The 24699-nt window shown below is 45.7% G+C and overlaps 1 protein-coding gene across 2 annotated transcripts in view; it reads right to left on the reverse strand.

Annotated features, from left to right (window-relative positions):
- Positions 1 to 766: 766 nt before the first annotated feature.
- The window catches only part of ddr2l (discoidin domain receptor family, member 2, like), a 53223-nt gene continuing 29290 nt past the window's right edge, over positions 767 to 24699 (reverse strand). The window contains exons 8-17 of one of the 2 annotated variants that reach the window (XM_036979334.1): positions 22909 to 23155; positions 21471 to 21557; positions 20490 to 20632; positions 19126 to 19333; positions 16901 to 17145; positions 15517 to 15644; positions 15180 to 15377; positions 13833 to 14067; positions 5483 to 5632; positions 767 to 3187 (exon numbers count right to left, since the gene is read on the reverse strand). In XM_036979334.1, the coding sequence (XP_036835229.1) occupies positions 3053 to 3187; positions 5483 to 5632; positions 13833 to 14067; positions 15180 to 15377; positions 15517 to 15644; positions 16901 to 17145; positions 19126 to 19333; positions 20490 to 20632; positions 21471 to 21557; positions 22909 to 23155 (1776 nt within the window). In that variant the 3' untranslated portion in view covers positions 767 to 3052. Of the gene's footprint in view, positions 3188 to 5482; positions 5633 to 13832; positions 14068 to 15179; positions 15378 to 15516; positions 15645 to 16900; positions 17146 to 19125; positions 19334 to 20489; positions 20633 to 21470; positions 21561 to 22908; positions 23156 to 24699 lie in introns of both variants that reach the window. The other variant, XM_036979333.1, reaches the window with a different exon arrangement.

The raw sequence follows: 24699 nt of genomic DNA on the forward strand, positions 1-24699 counted from the left end.
GCAGAGCCCCTCCTCTCAGCAGAGCCCCTCCTCTCAGCAGAGCCCCTCCTCTCAGCAGAGCCCCTCCTCTCAGCAGAGCCCCACCTCCCAGCAGAGCCCCTCCTCTCAGCAGAGCCCCTCCTCCCGGCAGAGCCCCTCCTCCCAGCAGAGCTCCACCTCCCAGCAGAGCCCCTCCTCCCGGCAGAGCCCCTCCTCCCAGCAGAGCCCCTCCTCTCAGCAGAGCCCCTCCTCTCAGCAGAGCCCCTCCTCTCAGCAGAGCCCCACCTCCCAGCAGAGCCCCTCCTCTCAGCAGAGCCCCTCCTCTCAGCAGAGCCCCTCCTCTCAGCAGAGCCCCTCCTCCCAGCAGAGCCCCTCCTCTCAGCAGAGCCCCTCCTCCCAGCAGATCCCCACCTCCCAGCAGAGCCTCTCCTCCCAGCAGAGCCCCACCTCCCAGCAGAGCTCCACCTCTCAGCAGAGCCCCTCCTCCCGGCAGAGCCCCTCCTCCCAGCAGAGCTCCACCTCCCAGCAGAGCCCCTCCTCCCGGCAGAGCCCCTCCTCCCAGCAGAGCCCCTCCTCTCAGCAGAGCCCCTCCTCTCAGCAGAGCCCCTCCTCTCAGCAGAGCCCCTCCTCTCAGCAGAGCCCCACCTCCCAGCAGAGCCCCTCCTCTCAGCAGAGCCCCTCCTCCCGGCAGAGCCCCTCCTCCCAGCAGAGCTCCACCTCCCAGCAGAGCCCCTCCTCCCGGCAGAGCCCCTCCTCCCAGCAGAGCCCCTCCTCTCAGCAGAGCCCCTCCTCTCAGCAGAGCCCCTCCTCTCAGCAGAGCCCCTCCTCTCAGCAGAGCCCCACCTCCCAGCAGAGCCCCTCCTCCCAGCAGAGCCCCTCCTCCCAGCAGAGCCCCTCCTCCCAGCAGACACACCGTGAAGTATCAGATACAGTACAGGTGAACAACACAACACATTGACATTAATGTTAATAACCTTAACAATGACAACACAAGAAATGTCAGAAGCTGATTTCAATGTTGAGATCTTTGGTGTCAGCCACTTTTAAACACTTGATGCCTGTTCATTCACTCAGATATTGTGGCAACAGAGGATGCAGCAATACAAATAAATGTACTTAAAATAGGGGGGGGGAATAATGTTTTGAAATAACAAAAAAAGTAAAACTTGGCTTTTTAAAACTTTTACACTAACATGACAATATCGATTGATCTCCCAATGGACATGTGACATCTACACAGAGATCGCTTTTCAATTATATTTACAACCACAATTAAGGTTAACCTTCATTTCAATCCCCTGCAACTCAGAATGAATTCTATGCAAGCCAGCTACAATCATAGAAATATGTGTACTAGAACAGGCGAAGGGAAGTACAGCAGTAACTTCCCTGTTCCCTAGAACAGGGACGTACAGCAGTAATTCTATTGCTATGGCTCAATTCATCTGAAGGCGGAGCTGTGAACACAACAGCTGTTTGGTCAGAGGCTTGGTCACAGCAACATGCTAGCTACTGTGTGATCAGAGGCTTGGTCACAGCAACATGCTAGCTACTGTGTGATCAGAGGCTTGGCCACAGCAACATGCTAGGTACTGTATACTCGTAAAGAGTGTTGTCCAGCTTCTAGCTCTGGTCCACGTCACCGTTGTCCAGCTTCTAGCTCTGGTCCACGTCACCGTCAGTGCGTGTTCCTCCACTGGAACGCTCACAAACGCCCCTGGACCAACGCTAACCAGCCTCCAGCTACTCAATCCAGAAGACTGAATCTCTGTAGGGGATAGCTAATGACATCTAATAATGCTAACTAGCTTTAATGCTATCTGATAAGGCTGCACAGTTTGCGGTGGGTATCTCCAGCGGGACAGTGCCTTGCTTTAGACATCTCCAAGGGGACAGTGCTTTCTATTCCTCATCATCAGTCCATTGTAGCTCCCCAACCCTCTCTAAAGCAGGGTTAGGGTCAGAGGGTTAGGGTCAGAGGGTTAGAGTTAGGGTCAGAGGGTTAGGATCAGAGGGTTAGGGTCAGAGGCTTAGGGTCAGGGGGTTAGGATCAGAGGGTTAGGGTAAGAGGGTTAGGGTTAGAGGGTCAGAGGGTTAGGGTCAGAGGCTTGGGGTCAGGGGGTTAGGGTCAGAGGGTTAGGGTCAGAGGGTTAGGGTCAGAGGCTTAGGGTCAGAGGGTTAGGGTCAGAGGGTTAGGTTTAGGGTCAGAGGCTTAGGGTCAGAAGGTTATGGTCAGAGGCTTAGGGTCAGAGGGTTAGGGTCAGAGGGTTAGGGTTAGAGGGTCAGGGTCAGAGGGTTATGGTCAGAGGCTTAGGGTCAGAGGGTTAGGGTTAGAGGGTCAGGGTCAGAGGGTTAGGTTCAGAGGGTTAGGGTCAGAGGGTTAGGGTCCTATTCTAGCTATGACAGTAGTTCTGCTTTAGCCAAAGGCCTTATCCAAACTGCCCTATATAACATTCATATTCAAAAAGATCAATAAAATCTGAGTCAAACAAATCAACATGATCATAGTCCAGTGTGGGGTTAATAAAAGGAACAATGGATAAATGGAAGACAACCAGGCAGCAGTGCTTTACACACAAAAAAACACAGAACCTCAAGACAAAAGCATTTGTCCAGTTGTCGATTTCTTACTAGGCCCGGTATTAGGGACATTATGTTTTCTTTGGTAGGCCTACCATACAAAATCAACATGAAAACACAACATACTGTATAAAGATGGATGAACAGAATTCAATTTACACAAACCATCAACAGACAAAAAGGGTGAGAGCATTTTTTCATGGATTTCAAATGATTCAGGTCCATCACTGAAGAATGTGAAATATGAAAGAAATGGTCCACATTCTGGAAGTGATAACCTGAACCCACTTCCTGCTCTCTTAAAATGATAACATCGCTGCATCCTCTTCCAGTCCTCCCCGCTGTCTGTATGTCTGTCTGTCTGATTCCTGTCTTTCTCTCTGTCTGTCCGTCTGTCCATCTGTCTGTCAGTCAGAGGGGTTAAGAGAAGAGAATTCAGGCTAAATAGACCTCTCACTCAGGACAGCCCGTTGGTTGTGCCAGGGTTCAAAGTTCACTGGACCACGTGTGGTCGTAAGGCCTGGTACAACCCCTCGAAGGTGGGTCGATCGGCGATGTCGCGGTCCCAACAACGCATCATCAGCTCAAATAGAGAGGGAGGACAGAGCAGTGGGGCGTATAGAAAGATCTAGAAGAAAAATGGGGTGGACGGGGGATGGGGTGCCAAAACATTACTGTTATGTTATGATATATAATAGTCACAGATATATAATAGTCAAAGATATATAAAAACCCCAGATATATAATAGTCACAGATATATAAGTCACAGATATATAATAGTCACAGATATATAAAAACCCCAGATATATAATAGTCACAGATATATAATAGTCACAGATATATAATAGTCACAGATATATAAAAACCCCAGATTTATAATAGTCACAGATATATAAGTCACAGATATATAATAGTCACAGATATATAATAGTCACAGATATATAAAACCCCCAGATATATAATAGCCACAGATATATAAGTCACAGATATATAATAGTCACAGATATATAAGTCACAGATATATAATAGTCACAGATATATAAGTCACAGATATATAATAGTCACAGATATATAATAGTCACAGATATATAAAAACCCCAGATATATAATAGTCACAGATATATAATAGTCACAGATATATAATAGTCACAGATATATAAAAGCCCCAGATATATAATAGTCACAGATATATAAAAACCCCAGATATATAATAGTCACAGATATATAAGTCACAGATATATAATAGCCACAGATATATCGAAGCACCAGATATATAATAGTCACAGATATATCGAAGCACCAGATATATAATAGTCACAGATATATAATAGTCACAGATGTATAAAAGCCCCAGATATATAATAGTCACAGATATATAATAGTCACAGATATATAAGTCACAGATATATAAAAGCACCAGATATATAATAGTCACAGATATATAAGTCACATATATATAATAGTCACAGATATATAAAAGCCCCAGATATATAATAGTCACAGATATATAAGAGTCACAGATATATAATAGTCACAGATATATAATAGTCACAGATATGTAAGAGTCACAGATATATAATAGTCACAGATATGTAAGAGTCACAGATATGTAAAAGCCCCAGATATATAAGAGTCACAGATATATAATGGACTTTACATTGCATGCAGGATGAGTTTACATTGCATGCAGGATGAGTTTACATTGCATGCAGGATGATTTTACATTGCATGCCGGATGAGTTTACATTGCATGCAAGATGAGTTTACATTGCATGCAGGATGAGTTTACATTGCATGCAGGACGAGTTTACATTGCATGCAGGATGAGTTTACATTGCATGCAGGATGAGTTTACATTGCATGCAGGATGAGTTTACATTGCATGCAGGATGACACAATTTGAGCACAAGACTAAATAATATTTTACCCATATGGAATAGAATGACTTGTTGTTGAATGTGAGACAGAGCTAAGTTACTCTACCTAATGACATGTTGTTGAATGTGAGACAGAGCGAAGTTACTCTACCTAATGACATGTTGTTGAATGTGAGACAGAGCTAAGTTACTCTACCTAGTGACATGTTGTTGAATGTGAGACAGAGCTAAGTTACTCTACCTAATGACATGTTGTTGAATGTGAGACAGAGCGAAGTTACTCTACCTAATGACATGTTGTTGAATGTGAGACAGAGCTAAGTTACTCTACCTAATAACATGTTGTTGAATGTGAGACAGAGCTAAGTTACTCTACCTAATGACATGTTGTTGAATGTGAGACAGAGCGAAGTTACTCTACCTAATGACATGTTGTTGAATGTGAGACAGAGCTAAGTTACTCTACCTAATGACATGTTGTTGAATGTGAGACAGAGCGAAGTTACTCTACCTAATGACATGTTGTTGAATGTGAGACAGAGCTAAGTTACTCTACCTAATGACATGTTGTTGAATGTGAGACAGAGCAAAGTTACTCTACCTAATGACATGTTGTTGAATGTGAGACAGAGCTAAGTTACTCTACCTAATGACATGTTGTTGAATGTGAGACAGAGCTAAGTTACTCTACCTAATGACATGTTGTTGAATGTGAGACAGAGCTAAGTTACTCTACCTAATGACATGTTGTTGAATGTGAGACAGAGCTAAGTTACTCTACCTAATGACATGTTGTTGAATGTGAGACAGAGCTAAGTTACTCTACCTAATGACATGTTGTTGAATGTGAGACAAAGCTAAGTTACTCTACCTAATGACATGTTGTTGAATGTGAGACAGAGCTAAATTACTCTACCCAATGACATGTCTAATCCTATGCACTGATGAATCCAGTACCCGGATACCACTCTTCTCTCTTTTAAATGTTTTTGCCACCCGTGTATAAATGAATGAATGAATAAATTAAATAACTAAAATCACTAACCTGTCTGCCCTGGTTCCGGAAGAACTCGCCAGTGTTTTCGATGACCTGTTCGTCTGACAGTAGGCTGTAAGGCTGCTCTTTACACAGAGTGAAGATCTCCCACAGGGTGACGCCAAAGGCCCACACATCGCTGGCCGTGGTGAACTTACCCTGGAGAGGAAACACACAGACAGTGAAGTTTCCCCTAGGTACAGATCTAGAATCAGATTCCCCTCCCCCAAATCCTAACCGTAGCTATTAGTGCAGAAAATGCTAAACTAACCCAAGATTAGCATCAACTGCCAACTTCACCCTAAACCTCACACAAACAACCACGGGATCTATCTGGGTCGTATTGATTTGGCAACAAACGGAAGAAACTAGACAAGCAGGGAGGGGTTTCATATGTGTTTTGCTATGGTGTGCACTAATGCATAGGACCCAGATATAGCCAAATAAAGGCTGACTTAACGGGTCAAAATGGTTGCCTATAGCTTCCATCAGAGTTCTGAATGAGCTTTGATGTGGATTCACGATAACGTTTCAGGAAACACATTTACATCATCTCTATCTCTCATCCACTCAACGCCACTGTTTCAATGTGAAATTAAGCCATATATACTGCACATTATATATATATATATATATATATATATACATTTTCTGATTTGTCCTCGTTTTTCGACTTGGTCATTAAGAAATTCAGCAGCCATGACTGAACCCCAACAAGAGTTGTAATGTGGGTGTCTCTTGTGTGTGTTCGCAAATCAGATGTGTTTGTTTCTACATTCAAAAGAACTGTTCACAGTTAGTCACTCACCCTTCTAGATAACTTGAAACAGTCTAACCAGGTTTTGTGTCTTGGAGTCTATGCTCGCTAGTGCTAGACAACTCCTTTCACCAATTAGCTTCAGCCTGGATGTGGCAAAAATTGGTTTGACATTGGACAGTCTATCTCTGGGGCTAGTTAGGGACCATCAATAAATTAAACAATGTAAATGGGACCACATCTTACATGCTGCACATCTTTTCAAATCAAATCAAATGTTATTGGTCACATGCACATATTTATCAGGTGTTATTGCAGGTGTAGTGAAATGCTTGTGTTCCTAGCTCCAACAGTGCAGCAGTATCTAACAATTCACATCAATACACACAAATCTAAAAGTAAAAGAATGGAATTAAGAAATATATAAATATTAAGACGAACAATGTCGGAGTGGCATTGACTAAAATACAGTAGAATAGAAGACAGTATATACACTAGAAAGTACTGTACATACAGTTGAAGACAGAAGTTTACGTACACTTAGGTTGGAGTCATTAAAACTCGTTTTTCAACCCCTCCGTAAATGTCTTGTTACCAAACTATAGTTTTGGCAAGTCGGTTAGGACATCTACTTTGTGCATGACACAAGTAATGTTTCCAACAATTGTTTACAGACAGATTATTTCCCTTATAATTCACTGTATCACAATTCCTGATGAACTCAGTCACCGTGGGAACAACTTCCCCTATACACTTCCTGATGAACTCAGTCACCGTGTCCATGTAAGCATCAATGTTGTTCTCAGAAGCTACCCGGAACATATCCCAGTCCACGTGATCAAAGCATGGATTCCGATTGGTAAGACCAGCGTTGAATAGACCTTAGCACGGGCACTTCCTGTTTGAGTTTCTACCTATAGGAAGGGAGGAACAACATTTTTCCAAAGGGAGGGTGGGGGAGGGCCTTCTAGGCATCTCAAAAAGGCGAGTAGCAGTGATCTAGTGTTTTTCCTAAGCGAGTACTACAGTCAGTGTGTTGCCAGAACTTCATCAAAAAATATGCTTTGTTAAAATCACCAGCTACAATAAATGCGGCCTCAGGATATGTGGTTTCCAGGTTTGCATGAAGTCTAGTGTAGTTCCTTGGCGGCCGTCGTGGTATCGGCTTGAGGGGGCATATACACAGCTGCGACTATAACCGAAGATAATTCTCTTGGGAGATAATACGGTCGGCATGCGGAGCGAGTAGTGGGACTGGAGTGGAGCGAGTAGTGGGGCTGGAGTGGAGCGAGTAGTGGAGCTGGAGTGGAGCGAGTAGTGGGGCTGGAGTGGAGCGAGTAGTGGGGCTGGAGTGGAGCGAGTAGTGGGGCTGGAGTGGAGCGAGTAGTGGGGCTGGAGCGGAGCGAGTAGTGGGGCTGGAGTAGAGCGAGTAGTGGAGCGAGTAGTGGAGCGACAAGCGGAGCGAGTAGTGGGGCTGGAGCGTGCCCAATTTTACTGGAGAGCGCAGCGAGAAGATTCCCAAAGGCTGGAGCGTTGTCCTTCTCGCCCGCTCCAATTTCACTCCAGTAGCGCTCACTTCATGAGCTCAAGGCATGCCCGGCCCAGCATGCATTTGTAGTTTACTTGTGTGCTGCTATAGCCCCTAGCTGTAGCTACTATCATGGAGTTCACTAAATATTTACATAAAGAAACTGATAGACCACACGGGTGCTAAATCAAGGTGACTTACAAAGATGAGGACCAAGAGCAAGAGAGGGAGTGTGGTGATGTAGTGTCCACTACTAAAGAGAGGGAGTGTGGTGATGTAGTGTCCACCAAAAAGAAAAAGACGAAAGAAAGGAAGGAGTGTGTCGCTGTAGCAAAGTATTTATAAACAAAAAATCTGATCTCTTAAATGTTTTGTTCATTTTTGTTCTATTATCTATACAATAGACCATCATTGATGTTGGATCAATAGGCCTGGCATATTCCCATATTCAAGGAACTTTACATTTTGATTGGGATATTTTGCCTAAAAACCTTTAGGCCTACCTATAAAAAAATATATATAAGATAACATAATAATAATAATAATAATAATATAAGATATTCACCATCACATGAGCCTGAAGACACAGACTGGCAAGACGTGGTTCTAAAAATGAATTCTAAAAATGATTTCAAAAGGCACTAATAAGTCCTTTTTTGTTTAATTTGTATTTCATTCTAAGTAAGTCACAGCCTATATGAGCACTTTCTATATTATAATGATTAATACAATGAAATGTTGTTTAAATGCTGAGCGTTTTATGTCCCTACCAGTCTAGTATGTTATAGCCTTGAAATAATATAAATAATTCAGCCTAAATCATTCAGGCTCCCTGTCTGGCTCCTGACCTATTTACAGTGTTTATATGCTGTTTAATATGACATGTAGTCTATTTACAGTGTATATATGCTGTTTAGTATGACACACCTGCCCGCCCGTCCAGCATCACTACTCTGGACGGTTCTGACTTAGAATATGTGGACAACTACAAATACCTAGGTGTCTGGTTAGACTGTAAACTCTCCTTCCAGACTCACATTAAACATCTCCAATCCGAAATTAAATCTAGAATCGGCTTCCTATATCGGTAAAGAAAGCATCCTTCACTCATGCTGCCAAACATACCCTCGTAAAACTGACCATCCTACTGATCCTCGACTTCGGAGATGTCAAGGATGCTTCATATTCGTCGCCAAACCCACTGGCTACAGGTCATCTATAAGTCTCTGCTAGGTAAAGCCCCTCCTTATCTCAGTTCACTGGTCAACATAGCAGCACCCACTCGTAGCACGCGCTCCAGCAGGTATATTTCACTGGTTACCCCCAAAGCCAATTCCTCGTTTGGCCGCCTTTCCTTTCAGTTCTCTGTTGCCAATGACTGGAACAAACTGCAAAAATCACTGAAGCTGGAGACTCATATCTCCCTCACTAACTTTAAGCACCAGCTGTCAGAGCAGCTCACAGATCACTGCACCTGTACATAGCCCATCTGTAAATAGTCCATCCAACTACCTAATCTCCATACTGTTATTTTATTTAATTTGCTCCATTGCACCCCAGTATCTCTACTTGCACACTCATCTTCTGCACATCTATCACTCTGGTGTTTAATTGCTATATTGTAATTATTTCGCCACTATGGCCTATTTTTTTTTAACCTTAACTCCCTTATCTTACCTCATTTTCACACACTGTACATAGACCTTTCTATTGTATTATTGACTGTATGTTTGTTTATTCCATGTGTAACTCTGTGTTGTTTGTGTCGCACTGCTTTGCTTTATCTTGGCCAGGTCGCAGTTGTTCTCAATTAGCCTACCTGGTTAAATAAAGGTGAAATAATGTTTTTTTAAAGAATGTAGTCTATTTGAAATGCACTTCTTACATTCATATTTTCATGTTGTTTATTCAAATACTTTTCATTCAAATCATATGGTTTGGTTTCAATACTTCTAAACCAAAATGGTAGATCCAGGTAGTCACAACAATAGATGTGTCACACCCTGGTCAAAGTATTTTGTGTTTATCTTTATTTATTTGGTCAGGCCAGGGTGTGGCATGGGTTTTTGTATGTGGTGTGTATTTATGGGGATTGTAGCTAGTGGGGTGTTCTAGCTAAGTCTATGGCTGTCTGAAGTGGTTCTCAATCAGAGGCAGGTGTTTATCGTTGTCTCTGATTGGGAACCATATTTAGGCAGCCATATTCTTTGAGTTTGTCGTGGGTGATTGTCCTTTGTGTCCTTAGTGTTAGTTTGCACCAGTTTAGGCTGTTTCGGTTTTCATTACGTTTATTATTTTGCACTGTTTGTATTTAGATTCGTGTTGCTATAGTCACAATAAACATGGATCGTAATCTACACGCCGCATTTTGGTCCGACTCTCCTTCTCATAAAGAAAACCGTTACAGAATCACCCACCACCAACGGACCAAGCAGCGTGTCAACAGGCAGGAGCAGCGCGAGGAGAAGCGCAATAAGGATTTCTGGACATGGGAGGAAATCCTCGACGGGAGAGGACCCTGGGCTAAACCAGGGGAGTGTAGCCGCACTAAGGTGCAGCGGGAGAAGAAACAACAGGAACAGCCCAAGGAGGAGTACAGTATGGAGTATACTACTTGGGAGGAGATCGACAGGTGGGCGGCCGACCCAGGGAGAGTGCCGGAGCCCGCCTGGGATTCGCTGGAGCAGTGCGAGGAAGGTTACCGTAGAATGGAGGCGGTGAAAGCAGAGAGGCGCTGGTATGAGAAGGCAGCACGGCGACGCGGATGGAAGCCTGAGAGGCAGCCCCAAAAATTTCTTGGGGGGGGGCTAACAGGGAGTATGGCTATGCCAGGTAGGAGACCTGGGCAGACTCCCTGTGCTTACCGGGGGGCTAGAGAGACCGGACAGGCACCGTGTTATGCAGTGGTGCGCACGGTGTCTCCAGTGCGGGTGCATAGCCCGGTGCGGTATATTCCAGCTCTGCGTGTCTGCCGGGCTAGATTGAGCGTCGAGCCTAATGCCATGAAGCCGGCTCTACGCAGCTGGTCCCCAGTGCGTCTCCTTGGGCCGGTTTACATGGTACCAGCCTTGCGCTCGGTGTCTCCGGTTCGCCTGCATAGTCCAGTGCGGCCTATTCCACCTCGCCGCACTGGCAGGGCGACCGTGAGCATTCAACCAGGTAAGGTTGGGCAGGCTCGGTGCTCAAGAGCTCCAGTGCGCCTGCACGGTCCGGTTTTTCCAGTACCACCTCCACACCCCAGCCCTCCGGTAGCAGCTCCCCGCACCAGGCTTCCTGTGCGTGTCCTCGGCCCAGTACCACCAGTGCCAGCACCACGCATCAGGCCTACAGTGCGCCTCGCCTGTCCAGCGCTGTCGGAGCCCTCCTCCTCTCCAGCGCTGTCGGAGTCTCCCGCCTGTTTAGCGCTGTTAGAGCCTTCCTTCTCTACAGCGCTGCCGGAGTCTCCCGCCTGTTCAGAACTGCCAGTTAGCATAGAGCTGCCAGTTAGCATAGAGCTGCCAGTTAGCATAGAGCTGCCAGTTAGCATAGAGCTGCCAGTTAGCATAGAGCTGCCAGTTAGCAAGGAGCTGCCAGTTAGCAAGGAGCTGCCAGTCTGCATGGAGCTGCCAGTCTGCATAGAGCTGCCAGTCTGCATGGAGCTGCCAGTCTGCAAGGAGCCGCCAGAGCTGCCTGTCTGCAGGATGCCGCCAAAGCTGCCAGTCTGCAAGGAGCCGCCAGAGCTGCCAGTCTGCAAGGAGCCGCCAGAGCTGCCAGTTAGCATGGAGCAGCCAGGGCCGCCAGTCAGCATGGAGCAGCCAGGGCCGCCAGTCAGCATGGAGCAGCCAGGGCCGCCAGTCAGCATGGAGCAGCCAGGGCCGCCAGTCAGCATGGAGCAGCCAGTCAGCATGGAGCAGCCAGTCAGCATGGAGCAGCCAGAGCAGCCAGTCAGCATGGAGCAGCCAGAGCTGCCAGTCAGCATGGAGCAGCCAGTCAGCATGGAGCAGCCAGAGCTGCCAGTCAGCATGGAGCAGCCAGTCAGCATGGAGCAGCCAGAGCTACCAGTCATCATGGAGCAGCCAGTCAGCATGGAGCAGCCAGAGCTGCCAGTCGACCAGACTCTTCCAGAGCTGCCAGTCGACCAGACTCTTCCAGATCTGCCAGTCGACCAGACTCTTCCAGATCTGCCAGTCGACCAGACTCTTCCAGATCTGCCAGTCGACCAGACTCTTCCAGATCTGCCAGTCGACCAGACTCTTCCAGATCTGCCAGTCGACCAGACTCTTCCAGATCTGCCAGTCGACCAGACTCTTCCAGATCTGCCAGTCGACCAGACTCTTCCAGATCTGCCAGTCGACCAGACTCTTCCAGATCTGCCAGTCGACCAGGATCTGCCGAAACAGCCAGCCAGGTAGATTCATCAACCTGCCTGAGCTTCCTCTCACTCCTGAGCTTCCTCTCACTCCTGAGCTTCCCCTCAGTCCCGAGCTGCCTCAGTCCCGAGCTGCCCCTCAGTCCCGATCTGCTCCTCAGTCCAGTGGGGTTCTGGGTGAGGACTACTAGGCCATGGTCGGCGGCGAGGGTGGACTATCCAGGGACGCGAGGAGAAGGGACTAAGACATTGATTGAGTGGGGTCCACGTCCCGCGCCGGAGCCGCCACCATGGACAGACGCCCACCCGGACCCTCCCTATTGTTTTGAGGTGCGTTCGGGAGTCCGCACCTTAGGGGGGGGGTTCTGTCACACCCTGGTCAAAGTATTTTGTGTTTATCTTTATTTATTTGGTCAGGCCAGGGTGTGGCATGGGTTTTTGTATGTGGTGTGTATTTATGGGGATTGTAGCTAGTGGGGTGTTCTAGCTAAGTCTATGGCTGTCTGAAGTGGTTCTCAATCAGAGGCAGGTGTTTATCGTTGTCTCTGATTGGGAACCATATTTAGGCAGCCATATTCTTTGAGTTTGTCGTGGGTGATTGTCCTTTGTGTCCTTAGTGTTAGTTTGCACCAGTTTAGGCTGTTTCGGTTTTCATTACGTTTATTATTTTGCACTGTTTGTATTTAGATTCGTGTTGCTATAGTCACAATAAACATGGATCGTAATCTACACGCCGCATTTTGGTCCGACTCTCCTTCTCATAAAGAAAACCGTTACAAGATGGATGTTGGTTTAAACTGGGATTTTAATGAATGGAGTGAATTTGGAACGGCAGTTTATTTTTTTAAACAAATCTTTGGAGAGAGTTGAAAGTCCGTGTTGCCCAGCAACAGCCCCAAAACATCACCGCTCTAGAGGAGATCTGCATGGAGGAATGGGCCAAAATACCAGCAACAGTGTGTGAAAACCTTGTGAAGACTTACAGAAAACGTTCGACCTCTGTCATTGCCAACAAAGGGTATATAACAAAGTATTGAGTTAAACTTTTGTTATTGACCAAATACTTATTTTCCACCATAATTTGCAAATAAATTCAATAAAAATCCTACAATTTGATTTTCTGGATGTTTTTTTTCTCATTTTGTCTGTCATAGTTGAAGTGTACCTATGATGAAAATTACAGGCCCCTCTCATCTTTTTAAGTGGGAGAACTTGCACAATTGGTGGCTGACTAAATACTTTTTTGCGCCACTGAGAGCGATTATAGTCAAATCATACTATCAAATCAGGTGAGCTGATTCCACTCTTTTTGGCCCATTTCATTGTTTTTGTGGTGGAAAACTGAGGGGGTTGAGCATAACAGGTCAAGATTGTTGCCCATAGATAGACAGGCTGGAAATGGTTTTTACTGGCAGCCCGCCAGGGTCTTACATTTTTTTTGTGAAGCTTGTATTCAATTGCCCCTTACGGTTGCACACAACACGCTTCCATTCTCACTGGCACAAGGGGATTTATGGCCATGTTACGGTCAACGCTGTGACAGTCAACCCTGTTACTTTATTTGGCACTTAATAAGCCCTTACTACAGTCATTTAAAACAAAAAAAAACTTATTGAGAGGTTGAACATGCTCGTCATGACAAAATTGTAACATTTTTTTTTACCAAGTTAACTACCCAAACGGGAGTAATTTTGTGGAATGACCCTGAGGTATTGTGCTTTCTCACCAGTAGAATGCTCTCCCAGGCCATCCAACGGATGGGCAGCACAGCTCGCCCCTGAATGCGGTAGTAGTCACTGCTGTACAGGTTTCTGCTCATGCCGAAGTCTGCTATCTTGATGGTGAGTCTGCGGTCCAGCAGGCAGTTGCGTGTGGCCAGGTCTCGGTGCACAAAGTTCAGAGAGGCCAGGTAGCGCATGCCGGACGAGATCTGCACTGACATGTGCAGGAGATCTGACAAGCTACAAAAAAAAGAGAGAGAGATAGCAAAAAAGTAAGAGAGGAGAGATAGCGAAGAGAGAGAAAAGATAGATAGCGGAGAGAGAGAAAAGATAGATAGCAAAGAGAGAGAGAGAGAGAGAGAGAGGAGAGAGAGAGAAGATGGATAGCGAAGAGAGAGAGAGGCGAGATAGCGAAGAGTGAGGAAATATAGCGAAGAGAAAGAGTAGAGATAGCGGAGAGATAGCGGAGAGAGAGAGAGAACCAATGTGTTAGCTTAAGAAGAAAACAACGTGGAACAATGTTGTTGGAGAAAGTGAGGGAGTAGTAATAGAATATTGAGTCATTGACCTATATTTCTATGGGTGAGAAAATTGGTTTCAAATCTGGACCTCCAAGCCAGTTCCACTGCTGTGCAGATTTGCATTGTTCCCCTCTAATCAGGGACTGATTTAGACCTGGGACACCAGGTGGGTAAAATGAATTATCAGGTAGAACATTAACCGGAAGTAGTACTCTGGACCTCTAGGCTTGGATTTGATTACCCCTGGTATAGTTGGAATGACTGAGACTGGTGGAGTATGGTGAGAAGGGAGGAGGAGAGAGGAGTGGAGGAGCATGGTGAGAGAGGAGGAGAGAGGAGTGGAGAAGTATGGTGAGAGGAGAGAGGAGTGGAGGAGCGTGGTGAGAGGAGTGGAGGAGCGTGATGAGAGGAGAGGAAAGAGGAGTGGAGGAGCGTGGTGAGAGGAGAGAGGAGTGGAGGAGCGTGGTGAGAGGGAAGGAGAGAGGAGTGGAGAAGTATGGTGAGAGGGGAGGAGAGAGGAGTGGAGGAGCATGGAGAGAGGAGAGAGGAGTGGAGGAGCGTGGTGAGAGGTGAGGAGAGTGGAGGAGCATGGTGAGAGGGAGGAGAGAGGAGAGAGGAGTGGAGGAGCGTGGTGAGAGGAGAGGAGAGTAGAGGAGCATGGTGAGAGGGGAGGAGAGAGGAGGAGCGTGGTGAAAGGAGGAGGAGAGAGGAGGAGCTTGGTGAGAGGAGGAGGAGAGAGGAGCATGGTGAGACGAGGAGGAGACAGAGGAGGAGCATGGTGAGAGGAGGAGGAGACAGAGGAGGAGCGTGGTGAGAGGAGGAGGGTCTCACCTGACTGCGGGGATGTTGTTGGCGTGGGTCAGGGTGCTCTCCATCTCTCTCTGTGACAGAAACATGTTGAGGTCTCCGTTGTCCATGTACTCAGTCACCATGCACAGTGGGTCTGAGCTCACACACACACACAGCAACTGGATGATGTTGGGGTCGTTGAGCCTCGACATGATCTTGATCTCCTTCAGGAAGTCGTTCCTGTGCGTGTGTGGTGGCGGGGGGGGCGGGGGGGGTTAGAATACCATAGGTCAGAATGTAGCTATTCATACACACAGAGTACTAAAGGAAATATTCATACACACACACCTGGTGATCACAAATATACAAACACACACACCTGGCGTTGTTGGTGGCGTCTGCCCTCAGTTGCTTCACCGCCACCAGGACAGGCCGTCCGTCCCGGTCGGGAAGGGGGGCGCCCTCCCCCAGAAACTCAGGCAGACCCTCAGCCTCACACAGGTGGACCTGCGCAGAGAACAGGGTCATGTTCATTAGGGCCCCAAACAGACTGAAACATTTGTATGTTTTTCATCGTGTGCCCAGTAACACATTATTTTAAGGGTACCATAATAAGCCATTTATAATCATTTGCAAACAGTTTGCTTATCATTTATTAACCATGACTCCCAAATTTGTAAATGTTAGTAAGCTAATCATTCACACATGTATATACAGAGTATTTGATACACTGCCAATTTTGCAGGTTTTCCTACTTACAAAGCATGTAGAGGTCTGTCATTTTTATCATAGGTACACTTCAACTGTGAGAGACGGAATCTAAAACTAAAATCCAGAAATTCACATTGTATGATTTTTAAGTAATTAATTAGCATTTTATTCCACTGTATGTAACCAGTGTGAAATGGCTAGCTCGTTAGCGGGGTGCGCGCTAATAGCGTTTCAATCGGTGACATCACTCGCTCTGAGACCTTGAAGCAGTTGTTTCCCCTTCTCTGCAATTTATAATCATTTGCAAACAGTTTGCTTATCATTTATTAAACATTACTTCCACATTTGCTAATTATTCACACATGTATATATGTAACCGGTGTGAAATGGCTAGCTCGTTAGCGGGGTGCGCGCCAATAGCGTTTCAATCGGTGACGTCACTCTCTCTGAGGCTTTTGTGGAGCGATGGGTAACGATGCTTCGTGGGAGGCAGTTGTTGATGTGTTCAGAGGGTCCCTGGTTTGAGCCCAGGTCGGGGCAAGGAGAGGGGCGGAAGCTATACTGTTACATTATTACAGGTCCTTAAACATCCTGTGTCGTATGCTTGTTCTTTCACCAGGTACAGCAGGAATGTCTGCCCATCTTTTAGTGAGAAATTACCCTGGTCACTCAAAACATTTATAAACAATTGAAAAAGTTTAGATAGCTCTCACTTTAGATTAGGGACTGAAAAAATACTTTACTAATGATTAGTAAATTGTTTATAAATGTGGGAGTAATGATAAATTCATGGTGAACAACACAGTCACTTATGTGACTGAAATCAGAAAAGCGTGATGGGTAAGAGTTTGGTAATATAACACACAGTACAACCTTTTTCTGTGATTTCCTCCAGTGGATACATGTTGAAGGGGCAATCTGGGATTGATACATCCTTCATTGATTCTTGAAGAATATAACGTTTAAACGCTCATGAAGAACGAATGAGGGCATCTGCAGTTGTCTGTGTGTACGTCAGTCAACGAGAAGATAAACACTAGGAAGGTCCTCACCTCCCCAAACTGCCCCTCCCCCAACTTCTCCCTGAAGAGCAGCCGGTGGCGGGGGAACTCTGCCACGGAGATGTCCTTGCGGGTGAGCGAGTCGACGGTGAGCGCAGGCACGGCATACATGTTACTGCCTGTCACACCCTGCAGGCTTACGATGTCCGTCTCGGCGTAGTGCGGCACGCTGCTCTGGAAGCACTGGTGAGGCGTGCACTGGGTCACATCGGGCTCCGCATAGCCCCCACCACACGCTGAGGAGGAGCAGGGATATTAGGGAGGAGGAGGAAGAACAGGAAGAGGAGGAAGAGGAGGAAGAATAAGATGAGGAGGAAGAGCAGGATGAATAGGAGGAAGAACAAGATGAGGAGGAGGAAGAACAGGATGAGGAGGAGGAAGAACAGGATAAATAGGAGGAAGAACAGGATGAGGAGGAAGAACAGGATGAGGAAGAACAGGATGAGGAGGAGGAAGAGCCGGATGAGGAGGAAGAACAGGATGAGGAAGAACATGATGAGGAGGAGGAAGAGCAGGATGAGGAGGAAGAACAGGATGAGGAGGAGGAAGAGCAGGATGAATAGGACAAAGAACAAGATGAGGAGGAAGAACAGGATGAGGAGGAGGAAGAACAGGATGAGGAGGAAGAACAGGATGAGGAGGAAGAACAGGATGAGGAGGAGGAAGAGCAGGAGGAGGAGGGAAGGGAATGTTAAGAAGGAGGAGGAAGAGCAGGAGGATGAAAGGGAGGGGGAGGAGGAGAGAGGTGGAGGCAGAGAGACAAAGAGAGAGTGATAGTTTGTGCTAAGCTCCTGACTGTTATGATAACCAGGGTCTGAGAGTAGGAGTTCTGATCTAGGATCAGGTCCCCCTTGTTCAAGTAATCTTGTTCATTATGATCTAAAAGGCTAAACTGATCCTAGAGCAGCAGTCCTACTCTACGTTTTGAACACAGTGCCAGACTCATAAAGCTAAGGATGAAATGAAAACAGTCCCAGACAGTAACAAACCCTGGCAGTCCCAGACAGGCACAGACCCTGGCAGTCCCAGACAGGCACAGACCCTGGCAGTCCCAGACAGTAACAGACCCTGGCAGTCCCAGACAGTAACAGACCCTGGCAGTCCCAGACAGTAACAGACCCTGCCAGTCCCAGACAGTAACAGACCCTGGCAGTCCCAGACAGTAACAGACCCTGGCAGTCCCAGACAGGAAAATACCCTGGCAGTCCCAGACAGTAACAGACCCTGGCAGTCCCAGACAGTAACAGACCCTGGCAGTCCCAGACAGGAAAATACCCTGGCAGTCCCAGACAGTAACAGACCCTGGCAGTCCCAGACAGGAAAATACCCTGGCATTCCCAGACAGGCACAGACCCTGGCAGTCCCAGACAGTAACAGACCCTGGCAGTCCCAGACAGGAAAATACCCTGGCATTCCCAGACAGGCACAGACCCTGGCAGTCCCAGACAGTAACAGACCCTGGCAGTCCCAGACAGTAACAGACCCTGGCAGTCCCAGACAGTAACAGACCCTGGCAGTCCCAGACAGTAACAGACCCTGGCAGTCCCAGACAGTAACAGACCCTGGCAGTCCCAGACAGGCACAGACCCTGGCAGTCCCAGACAGTAACAGACCCTGGCAGTCCCAGACAGGCACAGACCCTGGCAGTCCCAGACAGTAACAGACCCTGGCAGTCCCAGACAGGAACACAGAAGGGGAAGGAACTATAGCCTCAAATCAGACAAGGAGGACATTCCCCATCCCCACCACTATAGTCTTCTATATCATTCTGATATTATAGTCTGATAGTAAAACAGAAATACAGACTATTTAAAGAGACACTGGCATTTCAACATTTCCATTCATCATTGGGCGGCCATTCCGGGTCTTCGTATTGGCACACCTTTTTATCTCTTACCACGAGAGGGGACTTGACGGTCATGACGAGAGGTCAGGAAGAGGTCATAAAGGCATAGGGCTAGAGGCTAGAGGGATATGGAGGAGGACTGGAAGGTAAAGAAGAGAGAGAGAGTCTGAACAACAGATCAGCATGCATAACATACAACATTCCAGAGAAGCAGCCGGCATGATCAACAGGTTGATTTGAAAGAAGCGAGTAACAGTCACAGCAACATGCAAACTATAAGGACAAAGAAGTAACATGATGCCTTTGATTGAAAGAAAGATGAAGGTGGGAGGAGAAAGGAGAGGAAGAGAGAAAAGCAAGAGGTATTCACCTGAGGTCTCTGCACTCCGAGACAGTTCAGGCAGCTTGTTCCTGAGGCCGGCTGGGTCTTGGTACTGAGGGTCCAGGAGAAAGACGCGCTCGTACGGGTGGTCCATCTGAGAGACCCGGGGGGGCACGGGAGGGGTCTGTAGAATGATGGTGTCACTACTGGAGGACAGGCGCACGGTGACCTCCTCCTCGAGGATACGGCGTGGAGCCTGGGGCGGGAAGCAGGCAGGGATCAGTCTTTAGCGAAGGAAACGTTATCGCCACCTCCCTCCTCATAAATTGAGGAGCAAATTGAAGTGAAGAGGAAACTCAGCATCTCTTGGAGGGCAGTTGAAGTTGTTTTATAAAAACACTTAAAACACACTAAGGTGTAACGGCCCGGGCTGGGTTTCTACTAAGATAACATATTTGTTTTAAGATGGTCATACCATGGATCATTTAGCTATTTGATTTTGAATTTAATACAACATTGAATTCGGCCTTAGATACGCATAGATACGCATAGATACGCATAGATACGCATAGATACACATAGATACACATAGATACACATGGATACGCATAGATACGCATAGATACGCATAGATACGCATAGATACGCATAAATACACATAGATACACATAGATACACATAGATACACATGGATACGCATAGATACGCATAGATACGCATAGATACGCATAGATACACAGAGATACACATAGATATGCATAGATACACATAGATACACATTGAATAACATTCATACATGGTCTGTTCTGAAGTGTCTGTCCTACATCTGAGAGATAGAAGAAAGATCAGGAAATTATATACTTTTTTTTACCCATATTTAACCCATTTTTTTAAAACACTAAACTACTTCCATGATTGTTTAAAACTGGTTCCGGGGACCTTCGGTACGTGACAGTCTAACCTTTCGACGGTGGTACCCCAAACTGTTCGCTACAGACAGAAGTTGGCAGATCGTCGGTACCGACTTCAGATGAGTCCTAAGGTCATATTAGTTTGTAGGCCAAACCGTTTGGACTCTACAGACGTTTTCGTGAGAAGAACGATTTTTCGGGATTTCTCCTGTTCTGACAAATACCGCTGTAGCTCTCCCACCTTCCACCGCAGATACGTAAGGCGAATATCGAAGGACGAGGTAGATTAAGACACAGCTCATTAAAAAAAAACAGACAGCTTCATTATGCTATTTAGATTTCCGAGGAGAAATAAAAACAATTGACACTTTCCAGGCCCTTAAGAGTTGCTGAATTTTCCTCTTCACTTCAGAGAACACCATTTTCCCCTTCTGCCTTGTCAGTTCCACCTGCTAAAAGGGTTATGACAGATGTGGGTATCCAGAATATAGTCTGTCCTACCTTCTCCAGCACCTTGCACACATACTGGCACCACAAGATCAGGAAGATGATCACCACGAGCAACAGGATGATCGTCACCAGACAGCCAATCAGAATAGGGGTGTTCCCATCATCCGGTTGGTCCTTGGTTGATGGGGTTGTCACTGAGGGGGAGGTGTTAAGGAGTTGACTAATTTCATTTATTTGGAGAGAAAAAAAATGACATATAGGTCTATAGCCAGTAGTACATATATTTAAAATATGATCAAGGATATAACATAATCAAGTTATTTCCATAGTGAAAACTATACTGTATACAGTAGAAGCAGGTTAGATGGATCCATTCCCTTTCCCTCAGCTTATCTGGCACTTTTGCAGTCAGACTTTTCCAGTTACAACTAAACAACTGAAAGGAAATAAAGTGTTGAAATATTCAGAGGTGCTTCTTTTAGAAAACACCCAAACTTTCTAGTACCTGAAAGGGTTCTTCGGCTATCCCCATTGTAGAACCCTTTGAAGAACCTGTTTTGGTTTCCGGTAGAACCCTATTGGGTTCCATGTATAAACCCTTTCCCAAGAGGGTTCTACATGAAACCCAAAAGAGTTCTACCTGGAACCAAAAAGTGTTCTACCTGGAACTAAAAATGGTTCTACCTGGAACTAAAAATGGTTCTACCTGGAACTAAAAATGGTTCTACCTGGAACTAAAAATGGTTCTACCTGGAACTAAAAATGGTTCTACCTGGAACTAAAAATGGTTCTACCTGGAACTAAAAATGGTTCTACCTGGAACTAAAAATGGTTCTACCTGGAACTAAAAATGGTTCTACCTGGAACTAAAAATGGTTCTACCTGGAACTAAAAAGTCTTCTCCAATGGAGAAAAACCCCTTTGGAAACATTTTTTCGAAGAGACTACCCCCGAAACGCTCAGTTTTGCATTTTCTCCATTAATGGTTATGGTAAGGATTGGGAGAGGGGAAGCAGGAAGTTGAAAGGTTACCAGTCTTGTGGGTGGTGGGCATGGAGCTCTCCTCCTTGGGCCAAGGGGATGTCACCGCCAGGGTTATCTGAGTAGGAATCACGGTGTCTGCTGTGGGACAAAAGGAACCAATTAAGAGTTTATTTCCCCAAAAAACGCTATTTCCACAAATGTTTCAAATTCGTGTTTTTTAAAATAATTTCTTATGGGTACCTTCATGTGTGTGTGTAAAATATTTGTATTCCTAGTATGTGTATGAAATCAAAAATGTATTTGCAAAACACTATATATCATTTTTTTTGCTAGAATGTTAGTATCCTGTATTTTTGACTGTGATATGGGGTGGACCAACTTAGCTATCTAAAAATGCACTAACCGTAAATCGCTCTGGATGAGAGCATCTACTAAATGCCAAACAATTCAAATGTAAATGTTTTACATACGGATCTCATATTACTGTATTGAATTATTTATTTAAAACATTTAAATATTGATGTCACAAATGTATCATTTATACATTTCTTTCTAAAAAAAAACTGTAGTTATTAGTTCCATTTGACTGTGTAAGACCTAGCAGTTTAACTCATTTCTCTGAGAGGGAGGCAGATATATTGCATTTGCAAAAAAAAAAAAAACGATTATTTGTCTCTCTGAAATGAATCCATCAAGTGATAGATTTGAATCAAATACTGTCACGTGTGCTCCCTCTCCGGCCTCTAGGGCACCAGGCTGCTCGTTATGGCGCACACCTGTCACCATGGTTACACGCACCTGCGCGTCATCAGACTCACCTGGACTTCATCACCTCCCTGATTACCTTCCCTCTATATGTCAATCCCTTTGGTTCCTTCCCCAGACGTCTGTGCGTTGTTCGTTTTTTCTTGTTTTGTGTTACGTTACGTTATTAAAACACTCCCTGAACATGCTTCCCGACTCTCAATGCACTCGTACAGTACATGTCTGTCACTGAACAACCTCGTGTCATGATTAGAGAGTGAAAAAAATACACCGATCTCTCTCAAGTTCTTTAAACAATAAACGCCTAACTTACCAACGTTTCAGAAAATAGATAAATAGCGTTTTGGAACCAAACTCTTCAAATGGTCACCTGTGTTCACATACGACTCTGAACATCAGAGTACATATTTTCACAGGGGTTTAGATGGTACGATGATTCTCTGTACATTGCTTGTGCTTGTCATGTGACAACCTCAAATCTGGCAAACATTTAAGAATTTTTGAAACCCAGGAAATGGCGTAGGCTATTTCTACATATTGCACAGGTCTTTAACTGTTTTCCTGTGTGAACCGTGCCTGGTGGGGCTCAACGTGTGTCAAAGGACAGATAGCGCCGGAAGTGGATCATTGTAGCCTTAGGGGATGAAGAGGAGTAAGTCAGGAAGGAAGGAAGGAAGGAAGTGAACCTTAGCGGTAGATATTTCTCCGCTTCCCATCCTACCTGACTGGAAGGAGATTTCGCTGAACATCATCCACACATCAGCGAAGTGGAAACGGCAGCGCAGGGCCTTGGCATTACGGCGTCCCAGAGGCACGGTCACATAGCGAGCGCTGGGGTTACGGTCGTCCAGCACCGTACGGAACTCCACCGGCTCGGTCTCCCAGTTAGCAATGAGACGAGGCTTGAAAGAGCAGGACACGGAGGAGAAGATCTTCACCCCGCGGTAGAACATATTGTTACTGTGCACCTGTCCAGGGAAGACCACAGTTACATACGAACTGGGAAGTCAGTAAGTTTTATTTATTATAATTATTTTTTTTTACACAGAGTAACTTTTGACCAACATGAGAAGAACGTGAGCCTCTTCATCCTATTGTTGTAGGGTGCGAGCTGCACGTCAAAATGTTGAAAATGAAACCAGAATATAATTTACACTGAGCAGCTCAAACCTCAAGCTTTCATTGAAATAAATGCAATCGTCACGATTGGCAAAAGTTCTGCATCTAATGTAACAGGCCAGTAGGTTACACAGACAGAAACACCACCTCATATAAACAGGCCAGTAGATTACACAGACAGAAACACCACCTCATATTAACAGGCCAGTAGGTTACACAGACAGAAACACCACCTCATATAAACAGGCCAGTAGATTACACAGACAGAAACACCACCTCATATAAACAGGCCAGTAGATTACACAGACAGAAACACCACCTCATATTAACAGGCCAGTAGATTACACAGACAGAAACACCACCTCATATAAACAGGCCAGTAGGTTACACAGACAGAAACACCACCTCATATAAACAGGCCAGTAGATTACACAGACAGAAACACCACCTCATATTAACAGGCCAGTAGGTTACACAGACAGAAACACCACCTCATATAAACAGGCCAGTAGATTACACAGACAGAAACACCACCTCATATAAACAGGCCAGTAGATTACACAGACAGAAACACCACCTCATATTAACAGGCCAGTAGGTTACACAGACAGAAACACCACCTCATATTAACAGGCCAGTAGGTTACACAGACAGAAACACCACCTTATATAAACAGGCCAGTAGATTACACAGACAGAAACACCACCTCATATTAACAGGCCAGTAGGTTACACAGACAGAAACACCACCTCATATAAACAGGCCAGTAGATTACACAGACAGAAACACCACCTCATATAAACAGGCCAGTAGATTACACAGACAGAAACACCACCTCATATTAACAGGCCAGTAGGTTACACAGACAGAAACACCACCTTATATAAACAGGCCAGTAGATTACACAGACAGAAACACCACCTCATATTAACAGGCCAGTAGATTACACAGACAGAAACACCACCTTATATAAACAGGCCAGTAGATTACACAGACAGAAACACCACCTCATATTAACAGGCCAGTAGATTACACAGACAGAAACACCACCTCATATAAACAGGCCAGTAGATTACACAGACAGAAACACCACCTCATATAAACAGGCCAGTAGGTTACACAGACAGAAACACCACCTTATATAAACAGGCCAGTAGATTACACAGACAGAAACACCACCTCATATAAACAGGCCAGTAGGTTACACAGACAGAAACACCACCTCATATAAACAGGCCAGTAGATTACACAGACAGAAACACCACCTTATATAAACAGGCCAGTAGATTACACAGACAGAAACACCACCTCATATGAACAGGCCAGTAGGTTACACAGACAGAAACACCACCTCATATGAACAGGCCAGTAGGTTACACAGACAGAAACACCA

The sequence above is a fragment of the Oncorhynchus mykiss genome, chromosome 6 (assembly GCF_013265735.2).
Source record: "Oncorhynchus mykiss isolate Arlee chromosome 6, USDA_OmykA_1.1, whole genome shotgun sequence".
Lineage (NCBI taxonomy): Eukaryota > Metazoa > Chordata > Actinopteri > Salmoniformes > Salmonidae > Oncorhynchus > Oncorhynchus mykiss.